Source organism: Topomyia yanbarensis, chromosome 3 (assembly GCF_030247195.1).
Source record: "Topomyia yanbarensis strain Yona2022 chromosome 3, ASM3024719v1, whole genome shotgun sequence".
NCBI classification, from domain to species: domain Eukaryota; kingdom Metazoa; phylum Arthropoda; class Insecta; order Diptera; family Culicidae; genus Topomyia; species Topomyia yanbarensis.
This window is the reverse complement of record NC_080672.1, coordinates 217,946,963-217,959,695: the sequence shown is the minus strand read 5'-3', so window position 1 is coordinate 217,959,695 and position 12,733 is coordinate 217,946,963. Positions and strand designations below refer to the sequence as shown.

The 12,733-nt window shown below is 39.3% G+C and overlaps 1 protein-coding gene across 6 annotated transcripts in view; it reads left to right on the top strand.

Annotated features, from left to right (window-relative positions):
- Nucleotides 1-12,733, top strand: part of LOC131691036 (JNK-interacting protein 3) — a 1,253,801-nt gene that overhangs the window by 169,513 nt on the left and 1,071,555 nt on the right. For all 6 annotated transcript variants that reach the window (XM_058977179.1, XM_058977178.1, XM_058977180.1 and 3 more), the window contains exon 2: nucleotides 10,064-10,979. In XM_058977179.1, coding sequence (XP_058833162.1) covers nucleotides 10,064-10,979 — 916 coding nt within the window. The remainder of the gene's footprint in view (nucleotides 1-10,063; nucleotides 10,980-12,733) is intronic.

Here is a 12,733-nt window from a genome sequence, read left to right as displayed (position 1 = left end):
CGAAATGCATTCCCCCTGTCGTTCTCTGTTCAAGGGGCTTGAAAGCACATGTGACCTTGTCTCACTTTACTATATTCAATTGCGTGCTAAAATACTGGTCCAGTAAATTCTATTATGTGACCAAAAAGTAAACTTCGAATTCCAAAGCAAATTGAACGTTCCAGGTTCCTGATAAATAATTAAGGTCCAACAATAAAGTAGAAACACCAGATAATCGTGAAACGACGCCGTCAAGTAAAGAAGCATGAAAACAAAAAGAATAAAACCAAAAAAAGATGGAAGCCCTAGAAAGGCCATTGCATATTTATTAGCCTTTTCTCAGAAGATGGGATTTTCAAAACATTTCAAAACTTTTTGATGCAATGGTTCTCAAATTCGTACAATCCGCTTTATTCATTTTCTTAATTCCAAAATGTTTTTAGCTTCAAATATATGACCGTTTCATTTTAATTATTTCATTCCGCATCTTTTTATTCGTTTTGTTCGTCCGAGCTCATTTTACTTATTTTATTCGTTTCATTCTTTAGATTCACTCTGATCAGTTTATTCTTTTTGTGCATTTTACTCATTTCATTCATTTAACTTATTTTATTCATTTTTTTTTCATTGTATGCACTTTATTCATTTTTTCCAGTTTATTCATTTTGTTCAGTTTCTTCATTTTAATAATCTGACTACTTTTTCATTTTAATCATTTTTAATTATTTCATCCAAATAATTTATTTGATTCAATTTATTTCTTTATATTAATTCATAACCTTTTACCATTGTTCAATTTTTCATTTTAATCAATGCATTTAATTCTGCTAATTTTCTTCTTTTTATTCATTTTATCACTTCAGCTCATTTTGTTTATTTGATTCGTTTGTTTTATTTATGAATTTCATTTATTTTTTACTTTATTCATTTTGTTCATCCATTCTTTTTATTCATTTGATCCATTTCATTAATTTGATTCATTGTATTCACTAGACGAATTAAATCAATTTGATTTATTTGATTCTTGTGATTCATGTGATTCATTTGATTCATATGATTCACTTAATTCATTTGATTCATTTGATTCATTTGATTCGTTTGATTCATTTGATTCATTTGATTCATTTGATTCATTTGATTCATTTGATTCGTGTGATTCATTTGATTCATTTGATTCATTTGATTCATTTGATTCATTTAATTCATTTGATTCATTTGATTCATTTGATTCATTTGATTCATTTGATTCATTTGATTCATTTGATTCATTTGATTCATTTGATTCATTTGATTCATTTGATTCATTTGATTCATTTGATTCATTTGATTCATTTGATTCATTCGATTCATTCGATTCATTCGATTCATTCGATTCATTTGATTCATTTGATTCATTTGATTCATTGGATTCATTTGATTCATTTGATTCATTTGAATCATTTGTTTCATTTGATTCATTTGATTCATTTTTTCATATCTTTAATTTTATGCATTTCATGTTGAGTTATTCGTTTTATTTCATTCAATTTGTTAGTATGAGTCAAGTTATTCTATTAATCTTATAACTATTTCTAAATATAATCTTAATTTTTATTTAATAACCTAATCTAATTTGATTCGTATATATTGTAATTTTGGTTTACATTAATTTTTCTACTCATTTCATGAATTTAAAAAGGGATGATCCATAAATGACGTAGCATTTTTGAGTGATTTTTAACACCCCCCTCCCCCATCGTAGCATTTCGTCACAAACTTCTATAACCCCCCTGGTAATTACGTAGCTTGACCGTAACCCTCACCCCCCTCGTTGTCCCCGTAAAAAAATTAAAAAAATCAAAAACGATGTTAGTTAGATGAAACGGGTGATTGTCGTGACATCAGGTCAACCCCTTTAAAAAAGCTACGTAGCATGACATGACCCCCTACCTCCCTGTCGTCACACATCATCACAAAATACAAAACTCTCCCCTCCCCCATGTAATGCTACGTCATTTATTGATGGTCCCAAACCTATTATTTCATTTTTTGCTTTACTTTTTTATTTCGTTCGTTTTATTGATTTCTATAATTTATTCAGTTTATTCGAGATTTTATTCGTGCAAGACTAGAAACTGTTTTCATCCCACCTCTAGTTGGGTGCCTATTACTCGTGAGTTCTGCAAACTAATCCAATAGTGAAATGTGTAAGAAATGTCTCATCTCACTGCAAGGTGGATTAAATCGGTTTTTTCCTTCAGTAGAGCTCAAAATCAAAAAAGTCCGGTAGCATACTTCTCCTCAGCAAGATAAGTCATGGCGGTTATGCCAGAGTTGAAGTCATACTTATACTGCAAACAAAGAATCAACTTTCACATCTTCGAGTAAAGGAACGAAGTTTTTATACTATCCTCTGGACAGATCCGTAAAAGTAGTCCATATCTCGAGCTTCCAGTCCCAGAATCCGCAAGATTCGACCAATATTTTTTTCACAGTTTTCGCGGCACGAGTTAGACGATGAAAAAAGCTGACTGACAGATAGATGATTTACCGTGAGGTTGGCAATAGAATGAATGGTAAGAGGCAAAGGGGTGTGTGAATGTATTTTTTGATACTGTGTAATAATTTTCAAGAAATTCATATTTCGTAATCGGATTTTTTCGACGGTTAGAGCAGTCTCTAGAAAATTAAATAGAGTTTTTTGAGGATGAAAAAGTTTTTGCCTGGATACATTTCAGGGTATTTTTCTAATCGAGGTGTAGACCATTTTTTTAGTGATGAGCGTTGGACCTGGATTTTCAGAAAATGTTCTGGAGTAGGAAAAACACGATTCACTAAGTTTTTGTGCCATCGTAGATAGACGGTTTGTTGTTTTTAAAGGCCATTATCAAGAAACTCGAATTAGACCAGAGGTTGAGAATGGAGCTTCAACAACCCAAACGATACTCGCAGCAGTCTTTCTGTTCTGGCATGCTTATGCAAATGATTTTATAGTAGCTTTGATTCATACTTCGCGGGAAAAAAGTAGCAAGTTGGATATTGGAAATAACTCGATTGGTTTTGCAGGAGACCATAGTTGTGAAACGTTGATGGTCAGTAACAGAGTGGTTATTTGACCATATCTGGATGTAAAGAGGAGTCAATATATTGACGATGAAAACTTATGACCCCAAAACCAGAGAGAAGAGAGCCAAATATTGCCCTTCGAAAATGTAATTGGTTCTTTGAACTAATGTTACAGATCCAATCAAATTTTCGAAAAATTAGAAAGGAATTATGTAGCGTTGTACATATAATATTTTAAGAATTAAAATGAGCATTACCTTGAAGTACCAAAAATATTAGAGAATAGCCCCTCGGCCATTCATGCAGTACAACATAAAATACTGCTCTTTCCTCTCGTTCTCTTCCAGAAAGTGAGTGGAGTGAACCTAGAAGCTGGGGCTCTACGCTTCGAGAGCTCATGCGTTGCGCGCCTGGCAATCTTGTCGGCGTTTGGAATCTCATTTAACGGGTGGTTGCGACGTCGGCAGCGCGCCCTTTAATATGAATACGTACAGTGTATGTACATTGCGAGCATTTTGTCGCGGGGAACAAAAAGAGACAGCGAACTGAGGGCAAAGGTTGTTTTTGACTTCGGGAAAAAGACAACTCGATTTGACCTGAACTTCTGAGGTTGAAAGTCAATGCCCTCGAAATGGTTTAATGATGTTTGGTATCGGGAATGAAAGGATGACTTCGGCTCAAAATTTGTGGTGGGAAACTATTGCACTTTGTGAAATAGTTAACCGTTTCCGGTAACGAAGTTTCGAATCAATGCTTATTTTGAGGATATCATAGCTCTTTGCGTTCACTTTGTTCTGGATCGTGGAAGAGGCAGGAGTTGTTCAAATAGTTGTGCCGCGGTGTAGGACTTAAGGTAGTTTTTTTTAAACTGTGTGAGGTTCCTTTAATTAGTTTAACTAATAAATTTCCCTTTTCCTGTGCAGAATTAGCCAGGTCGAAAAGTGAGTGCGTAAGTTTATTCGCACGGAGTGCTAAGAGTAAATCGGTGAATTAAGGTAAATTCCCTTATTTTTGGCTTTTTGTGTGCAAGTGCGTATTCTCATACCAACCGAATGTTGGCATTATTTTCACATATAGGCAATTTGTGATCAAGATCCCGCCACATCGCATTCGTAGCCAGAGACGCTTCTGATCCTACCATCCAGCTTCAATTAACCCTGTAGTTCGACCCACGTGCCGGAAGAGCAGCGAGGCTGCTAGGCAGGGAAGCCATCAACGAGCCGTCAGCAATACGGGAGGAAAATCAACTGAAGCATCGCCATCTTCGGTTCAGAATCGTCAACCGACCATGAGCATCGCTTTTGTTTCGCAGAGTATCGTCAGCATTCTGCTGAGCATCGTCAACGTTTCGGCCAGCACCTGTTCCGGTCCCGGAAACCGCCAACCACCACGCCTCACGTAAATCAATGTTGTAAGTACGTTCCATATTTTATACCACGTGCCGGAAGAGCAGCGAGGCTGCTAGGCAGGGAAGCCATCAACGAGCCGTCAGCAATACGGGAGGAAAGCCAACTGAAGCATCGCCATCTTCGGTTCAGAATCGCCAACCAACCGTGAGCATCGCTTTCGTTTCGCAGAGTATCGTCAGCATTCTGCTGAGCATCGTCAACGTTTCGGCCAGCACCAGTTCCGGTTCCGGAAACCGCCAACCACCACGCCTTACGTAAGTCAATGTTGTAAGTACGTTCCATATGTTATACTACATACGCCTGTTAGGGAACATATGTTATACTACATACGCCTGTTACACAACACACGCTAAGACCCTAGGGCGAAAAGGGAATACGCACACAAAAGCCACTCAATGAACACGGTACCGATTAGCTGCACAGGGTAAAACACTAAATAAAAGCGACGAACCGAGCAAGAATTAGCCAAGACCGCAAGACGGTGATGAGAGTTAGCTAGGTTGACAGAGAATGGGTTCGAGTCCGACAATGGAAAAATTTTGAATTATTTTTTGTTGCTACTGTAATAAAACTATCTGAAGTGATTACTTGGAAAGCCGAGTAAAGGTGTATTTTTTCTAGTGGTTCTGGTGAAGGTTTTCTCCCGCTGTTCGGGTTGATAGTTTTTCTTTTTTTCTGGTTGGGTGAACCCTTATGTTTCAGCCTCCTCTCCCTCCTCTGAAGCGAACATCGCGAAGGATACGCATAGAATTGTGCCAGTGGTGATAATTGTGCGGGATATTCTTCTTTCCATCCGAAGTCATCTTGAAGTTCTAGGTATAAAGTTTCTGGTGATCCTTTTGAAAGTATTGGATAGCGTCTCTAGCTGGGCAAGATATAAACTGTCAGTTTCCGGAATCGGGAATCAACGACAAGGATCACATATTCGGACGGATGCATCTTGTATTGGGACGCCGGCTGGTCTTTGCCACCAGTCTTGAGGAAGCCTTTAGTCCCCCCATCACAGTCGAGCCCTTACAACCAGCGACCAGCAGCCGTCCCGGTCCTGTGGTGGAGTTGAAAGAGGGGTCTTCCGCAAACCTACAACAGGCAAGTATGAAGCATCTGGGAGCTCTTTTTTGCCTCAAAACTCTTCGATTTCCAGCCTTGGACAACGACGAGACAAGCTGCTATTATACTACCAAAACGTTGGAGATATCAATTCAACCGTTGAGGAATATCGCTTTGCAGTCTCCGATAACAGTTTTGATATCATCGTCTTCGTCGAAACGTGGTTAAACGATGACACGCTTTCCAGTAAAGTGTTCGGTACTGGATATGAGGTTTTTAGTTGCTACCGGAACCTTCGAAATAGCCGTAAATCTACTGGAGGTGGTGTATTAGTAGCAGTTAATCGCAGTTTGGAGGCTCGAGTTGTTGAAAAGACTTGCTGGGATTGTCTCGAACAGGTCTGGATGATAATCGAGCTTGGCGAACGTAAGTTGTACTTGTGTGCGTTGTACGTCCCACCCGACCGATTCCGTGATATCGAATGTGTTAACGAACACTGCAGCTCAGTTTTTACCATCCTTGAAGACGCTAAATCGGTTGATGAGATCATCGTGCTAGGAGATTTCAATCTCCCCAGCATTTCGTGGAGACCTGCCCGCAATGGATTTCTTTACCCGGATTCCGATCACTCCGTTCTTCACTCAGGGGCGGTGAGGCTTCTTGACAGCTACAGCTTAGCCACGTTACTACAAATTGATTGTGTTGCCAACGAGAAAATCTTTGTTTTGTCAGCGAACAGGTTTCTGTTACATCAGTAGTGATGGCTTCCTCTCCTCTAGTGAAACCAGTAGCACATCACCCACCATTGATCGCCACGATTACAATGTTCTTCCGGTCCGTCTCATACGACTTCCATAAAGCTGGTTATCGCAGTATCGCAGACCAATCTCCACTCCACTCTCGATTGGCTAAATATTTTGGACCCCGAAGATGTTGATACGGCAGTTTAAGCATTTTGCAATGTTTTGGGTTATGTTGACAGGCACGTCCCGAAGATAGTTCATCATCAACAAATCGGCCCTCCTTGGCCAACGAGCACGATGCGACGGCTGAAGTCCATTAAGAGAGCAGCTCTGCGGAGGTTTACCAAGTTTCGCACAATTCCATTTATAAACTATTACGTCAGTCTCAACCATGCTTATAGCTAGTCAGGATTATTTCTTTTGATATCAGCAAAATATTCAGCGTAATCTCAAGTCGCACCCAAAACGTTTCTGGAAATATGTGAATGAGCAGCGCAAGGAATCCGGATTGCCGTCGTCTATGACTTTCAACGGCTGCACAGCTACCACATCCCAAGATATGTGCAGGCTTTTTTCAGAGAAATTCGCGAATGTGTTCACAGATGAGACCTTAACAGTAGATCAAATTGAAGTCGCTATTAGTCAAGTTCCGGTTGTGAGCCAAACTCTAAGAGCTATCGATGTTAATGAAATGATGATTACCTGAACTTGTTCTCGGTTAAAATCGTCTTTCAATCCGGGACCCGATGGATTCCCTTCAGTACTTTTGAAAAGGCACATCGACGTTTTAGCGACTCGCATCTTTAGAGCATCTATTGCCAGTAGCATTATTCCATCCTGCTGGAAGTCCGCGAATATGTTCCCAGTCCATAAAAAGGTAATAATCGAGACGTCAATAATTACCGGGGAATTACTTCATTGAATACTGTCTCGAAGTTGTTCGAGCTGGTGATTATGGAACCTCTTCAGGCACACTGCAAGCAGTACCTAAGTGACGATCAACATGGTTTCACGTCTGGGCGTTCGACAACGACTAACCTGCTTTGCCTAACATACTACATAACAGAGAGTATGGAACGTCGCCCTCAAACCGATGTTATCTACACAGACCTATCTGCCGCTTTTGACAAAGTTAACCATGACATAACAATCGCTAAAATGGAGAGATTTAGAATTAACGGTAGTCTGTTGCAGTTGTTTCGATCCTACCTTTCAGGTCGAGAAATAGCGGTTGTCGTTGGAGATTGCCAAGCACCCACATTTACTTCTACGTCAGGAGTACACCAGGGAAGTCACTTGGGACCGCTGATGTTTCTGCTTAACTTCAACGACGCTTATCGAGTTCTGTAGATTCCACGCCTGTCCTTCGCAGACGATCTCAACATGTTTCTTCTCATCAGCTCTACTGAATATTGTAGATTACTCCACCGGCAGTTTGAAACCTTCGCTAACTGGTGTAGCACGAACCGTATATGTGTAAATCAAAAGAAGTGCTCGATGATATCGTTCTCACGAAAAAAAGACCTGGTTTGTTTTAACTACTGAATACTTTTTTATATTGTAACGACATATAATTAGCAAGGGACTGGAAGGTGAAGTATTTTTCAAATATTAAGAGCCATAGTACTCAAGGGAGAGCAAGGATTTGAAGTAAGAATGTTTAGAAAAGCGTGGAGTAGGGTCAATGAACAAGCTTAGAGTTTCCCGGTTACTTAGCTTTTTGTCTTCTGCAGAGCAGGAGTCAGGATCTTTTGGCATTAAATGCGAATCACCTGAGTCTGCGGCATGTCCGGACAAGCGTAAAGTCAATTTAATGACTTATGCTGTCGGAGCTGACCTGAACTGATTACTGAAATTGAACGCGTTAGTCAGGTGAAGGATCTAGGAGTGATACTAGACTCGCAACTTACGTTTAAACAGCACGTCTCCTATACAGTTGGCAAAGCATCTCGAAAAAATTTACGGACATTTATTGTCTCAAAGCGCTGTACTGCTTTTTGTCGCGGTCAATCCTGGAGTACTGCTGCGAAGTTTGGAGCCCAAACTATAACAATGGTGTTGAGAAAATTGAGTCGGTTCAACGACGCTTTTTATGTTTTGCGCTTCGTAGGTTGCCGTGGAGACATCCCGTCCGTCTGCCAAGTTATGAAAGCCGGTGCCAGCTGATTAGTTTGGAAGCCCTGCTTGTTCGAAGGACAACAGCAAGGGCTTTGTTCGTTGTTGATACTTTGCGAGGTCATCAACGATTTGACAGTTAGCAATAAGTTTAGCATTAAGATATCATTGAAACCTGTTGGTGTATATATGACAAATACAAATACAAGTTGTTTGGCACCCATTTTAGCAAAATTTTCACCTTTTTGCTTTCATCGCGGTTTCGGTTGAATTTTCTATGTAACCGGGTGCCACAACCCGTAACTCCGGAGCCGAAATCGGATCAGGATACCATTTGATGGCGGTTTATGGGGACACCTTTCATTAGAGTCTAAGTTTGACCAAATCGACCTAGCCATTTCCGAGAAACCGATGTAGCTAGGGTTCGCAGTACCGATCCTTTTTGGCGAGAACCGGTACTACGGTACTGAAGCCCTCAGTACCGGTAAAGTACCGCTACTCGAATATTTTTTTTAAAAATTCGAAAAAAGCTTCAAACTGAAATTGAATGCTCAAACTGATGATCTTATTCTCAAATGATTGATTTGTGCTGATCAAAAACATGTTTATTGTTTTTAATTGCTTCGGAATGGCAAGACTCATTTCAGAGAAGATATTTTTCGTATAGGGCACCTTCTTTTATTTCGAAATCTAGGCCACTTTGAAATCAATAACTGCTAAGTGGTGCGACTTTCGTCGATTTGAACAGATGGTAAATGTATGAAACCCTATTACCAACAGTAAATCAAAGCGAAAATGGCAGTAAATCCGAGCAGGTTAATCGCATGTCCTCTCTTGCTTTTCTGAAAATTGGTTTCGACCTTTATGTCGTTTGTCTACTATTCTCTAATGCATATCAAGGCTCCTTGCATTCCTGTAAACTATGGAGTTTTGCTGAATTTTCCGATCATTAATAATTACAAACCGCACCATTTGAAGAAGTTCACCAAGTCTAAAACTGTTAGCTACTAAATCGCTGTTCGTTCTATTATAGATAAAGATTTAAGAGCAAACCAAATACAGACATGACTTGGACCATATTCGTATTACGAGCCACCCAGTGAATAATGGAAACCAATCAAAATGTCGCTAATAAAACTTTAACTTATAGAATTATTATGATGATGGCCCCACCTCATTCCCACATAAAGGTGTCATCTCAACGATTTATCTAGAAGGAAAATTAATATAATTAAACATTATCTTGCAGACCGATATTTTGAAACAGATCCCCCGGCAGAGTTAACATATTTGTCATAAAAAATGTATAGTACCGAAAATACCGGTACTGGCTTTTGTTCAGTACCGGTATTACGGTACCAAAAATGGGTCGGTATTCCCGGGATTTTTGGTTCCGGTATTACCGGTATCATAACCCTAGATGTAGCTATTATTCTGAATTTGGTTACTCATGCCGGGCTTTCCGTAAACATCGATAAAAATCACATTTTTACATTTACAAATCGGTTCAGCCGTCTCTGAGAAAATTGAGTGAGGTTTTTGGTCAAATACACACAGATATACACACAGACGTATGCCGTGCTGAACAAACTGAATAGAATGGTATATGACACTCGGTCGTTCGGGCCTCGGTTAAAAATTCGATTGTCAGAGCTATTGCTATATCTTTCTATTGAAAAAAGTGGACCTGTTAGACTCAATCGCGCTCTCATATTTTTTCAGGTGCAGTCTCTAGCCGGTTCAATTTACCAAGAATTTGAACGAATGATACAACGTTACGATGAAGATGTTGTGAAATCGCTAATGCCATTACTCGTTAATGTGTTAGAATGTTTAGATTCGGCTTATCAAACCAATCAAGAGCAAGATGTTGAACTAGAATTACTTCGCGAGGATAATGAGCAACTAGTAACGCAGTATGAAAGAGAAAAGAGTGCTCGAAAGCAATCGGAACAAAAACTTTTGGAGACCGAAGATTTAGCAGAACAAGAAAATAAGGAACTAGCTAGTCGTTTGGAATCGCTAGAAAGCATTGCTAGAATGTTGGAATTAAAACACAAAAACAGTCTGGATCATTCCAGTCGCCTGGAAGAGCGTGAATCGGAGCTTAAAAAAGAATACAGTAAGTTACATGAACGCTACACTGAATTGTTCAAAACACATGTTGATTACATAGAACGAACCAAAATTATGATGGGTAATCCATCATACTCCCAAATTGGGGCCCCATCGGAACGGATAGATTTACACCGATCTAGGTTGCTTCCACCAGTTCGTTCCCCTGGTCCAATTTCATATGGATTTGCATCACTGGAGACATCCGCTATATTTGACTCAGATGCAATATGCAGCGCAGATAGTAGCTCTGGTTCAGGACCATCGTCGCTTCAAAATGAATTGAATAAAAAAATAGCAGCAGAGCAATCATCTGAAGCTGATGAAACTACTCAGGCAGTATCACCCCTGGACGAGATCAAACAAGTTTCAAAAACCATCGGTGGAAAAACAACAACCAAAAATGAACAAAGATCTAGTAATACTCTTTATCAGGAGCTTTCATTTCAAGACGAAACTATTGAAAGTGAAGAGACCGATATAACAGGAGGTTGGGTACATCCTGGTGATTATGCTTCGTCTGGTAAGTTATGCAGTTTTGTTTTTAATTTAGTTTAGACTGCGTTTAAATCACAGATTAACTTGTATTCTCTTGTAAATGCCTACGGATATGGGTGGGTTAAAATAAGTAATTTCTTGTAAAATTTATGATTTGCACAATCTTTAAAAACATTTTCTGGTGCCAAGAGAGCCGAGTATTATATACCAATCGATGAATTTGAACAATATCTGTATGTGTTGCAACGAGGGTTACATCCGATTAGGCCAAACGAAACGATACGATACGATAACCCAGAAATGTGCCAATCATGGTAACTTGTTACTAAAATCGGCAACGTTCATGAGCAAAACTTCATTTTATAAGAAACGAAACTAAGCGGTGCTCTAATGCCAATAAAGCCACTCTCTTCCATCGAGGACCGGCTTCAGCCAAACCTTAATGTTTAGACGAATAATTAACAAATCCGCATAAGCGCCAACACAACCCAGCAGGGATTGTGACGCGAAAATACATGAATCCCTTCCCGGTCAGCATGCTTAGGGCGGGTCTTTCGATCGCATTACGAAACAAAAACTCTCTCAAAATCGAAGGTTCATCTAGTGGAAATATATTTTATACTGAAACTTGCATTTTGTTTTTTGCTCACGCCCAGTAGCTAAGTGTGGGCATTCAAAAAGGCCAATTTGGTTTTTGTGGTTTGATTAACAAATTTGATTTACTTAATGTTTGTACGCTTATTCTTAAAATTAAGATCAAAAAGATTTGACCTTGTTCATAGTTGCTGGCAACCCGGCTTGGCGATAGCAAGCTGAATCTGGATGACTGTTGCTTCAAGGTGTAGTGCTACTGCGACGACATGGGGACTCAACTATCTGATTACCGCTGTTGTACTTATCGGTGTTCTTGCAATTGTACACCGATCGTTTGCTACACCGATTCACAACAGCGGGAGTTGCCGGTTGATGTTCGCTATTCAATACCGTAATGGAAAGGAGGAGCGGTTTCCTCGGTTCATATCAGAGTAGAGTTGGGAGTACCGGTTTTACCGTTACCGAAAACCGGTAAAACCGTCCAAATATTAAATACCGAAATACCGGTTTTACAAGAATGAAAAACCGGTATTTTCAATATTTTTTTAGCGAAAACTATTTAAATAATTTTTCATTGTTTTTTTTTATAATAGAGCTTTCGAAATACTTTAAAAATATTTTCACCTACTAATGTTAGAAGTAAGATCGCCTGTTTTGGGACACTTCAATGTTTTTGTATAAGCAGTGGAATGCAGCTCGATTCATCTTCAGCACATAGCTGTATTAGTGAATCAGTTTCCTTCCTTCGATCATTCTTTCTAATAGTAATAATGTTATTACGCGCGCGAATGTTAATTGCATAACAATCTGCATCATATTCAATCGTTTGTAGAGAGAGAAATCAACTCATATTTGTCGTTTCATTGGTTATAATAATACGACGAATATTATTTATATTTCGAAATCTTCAATTACACAGCTATTAGCATATTCAGCAGTCACATATCGCTTGAATCAACTAAACAACACTCACGACAATCAGTTGTCCGGAGTTGAAGTTGCATTTTTAACAATCTAAGAATCTGTTATAAATTCTCGGTGGCTAGCTGCCCAGAGCAATGAATACATGATAACACTTCTCCAAGTTGCATTGACTTGTGCAATTATTTACCTCCCCCCCCTCACTGACAAAATTCCTGCCCGTGGCAAACGTGGAGATGCAGAGGTACACGGTCTCCATAACAA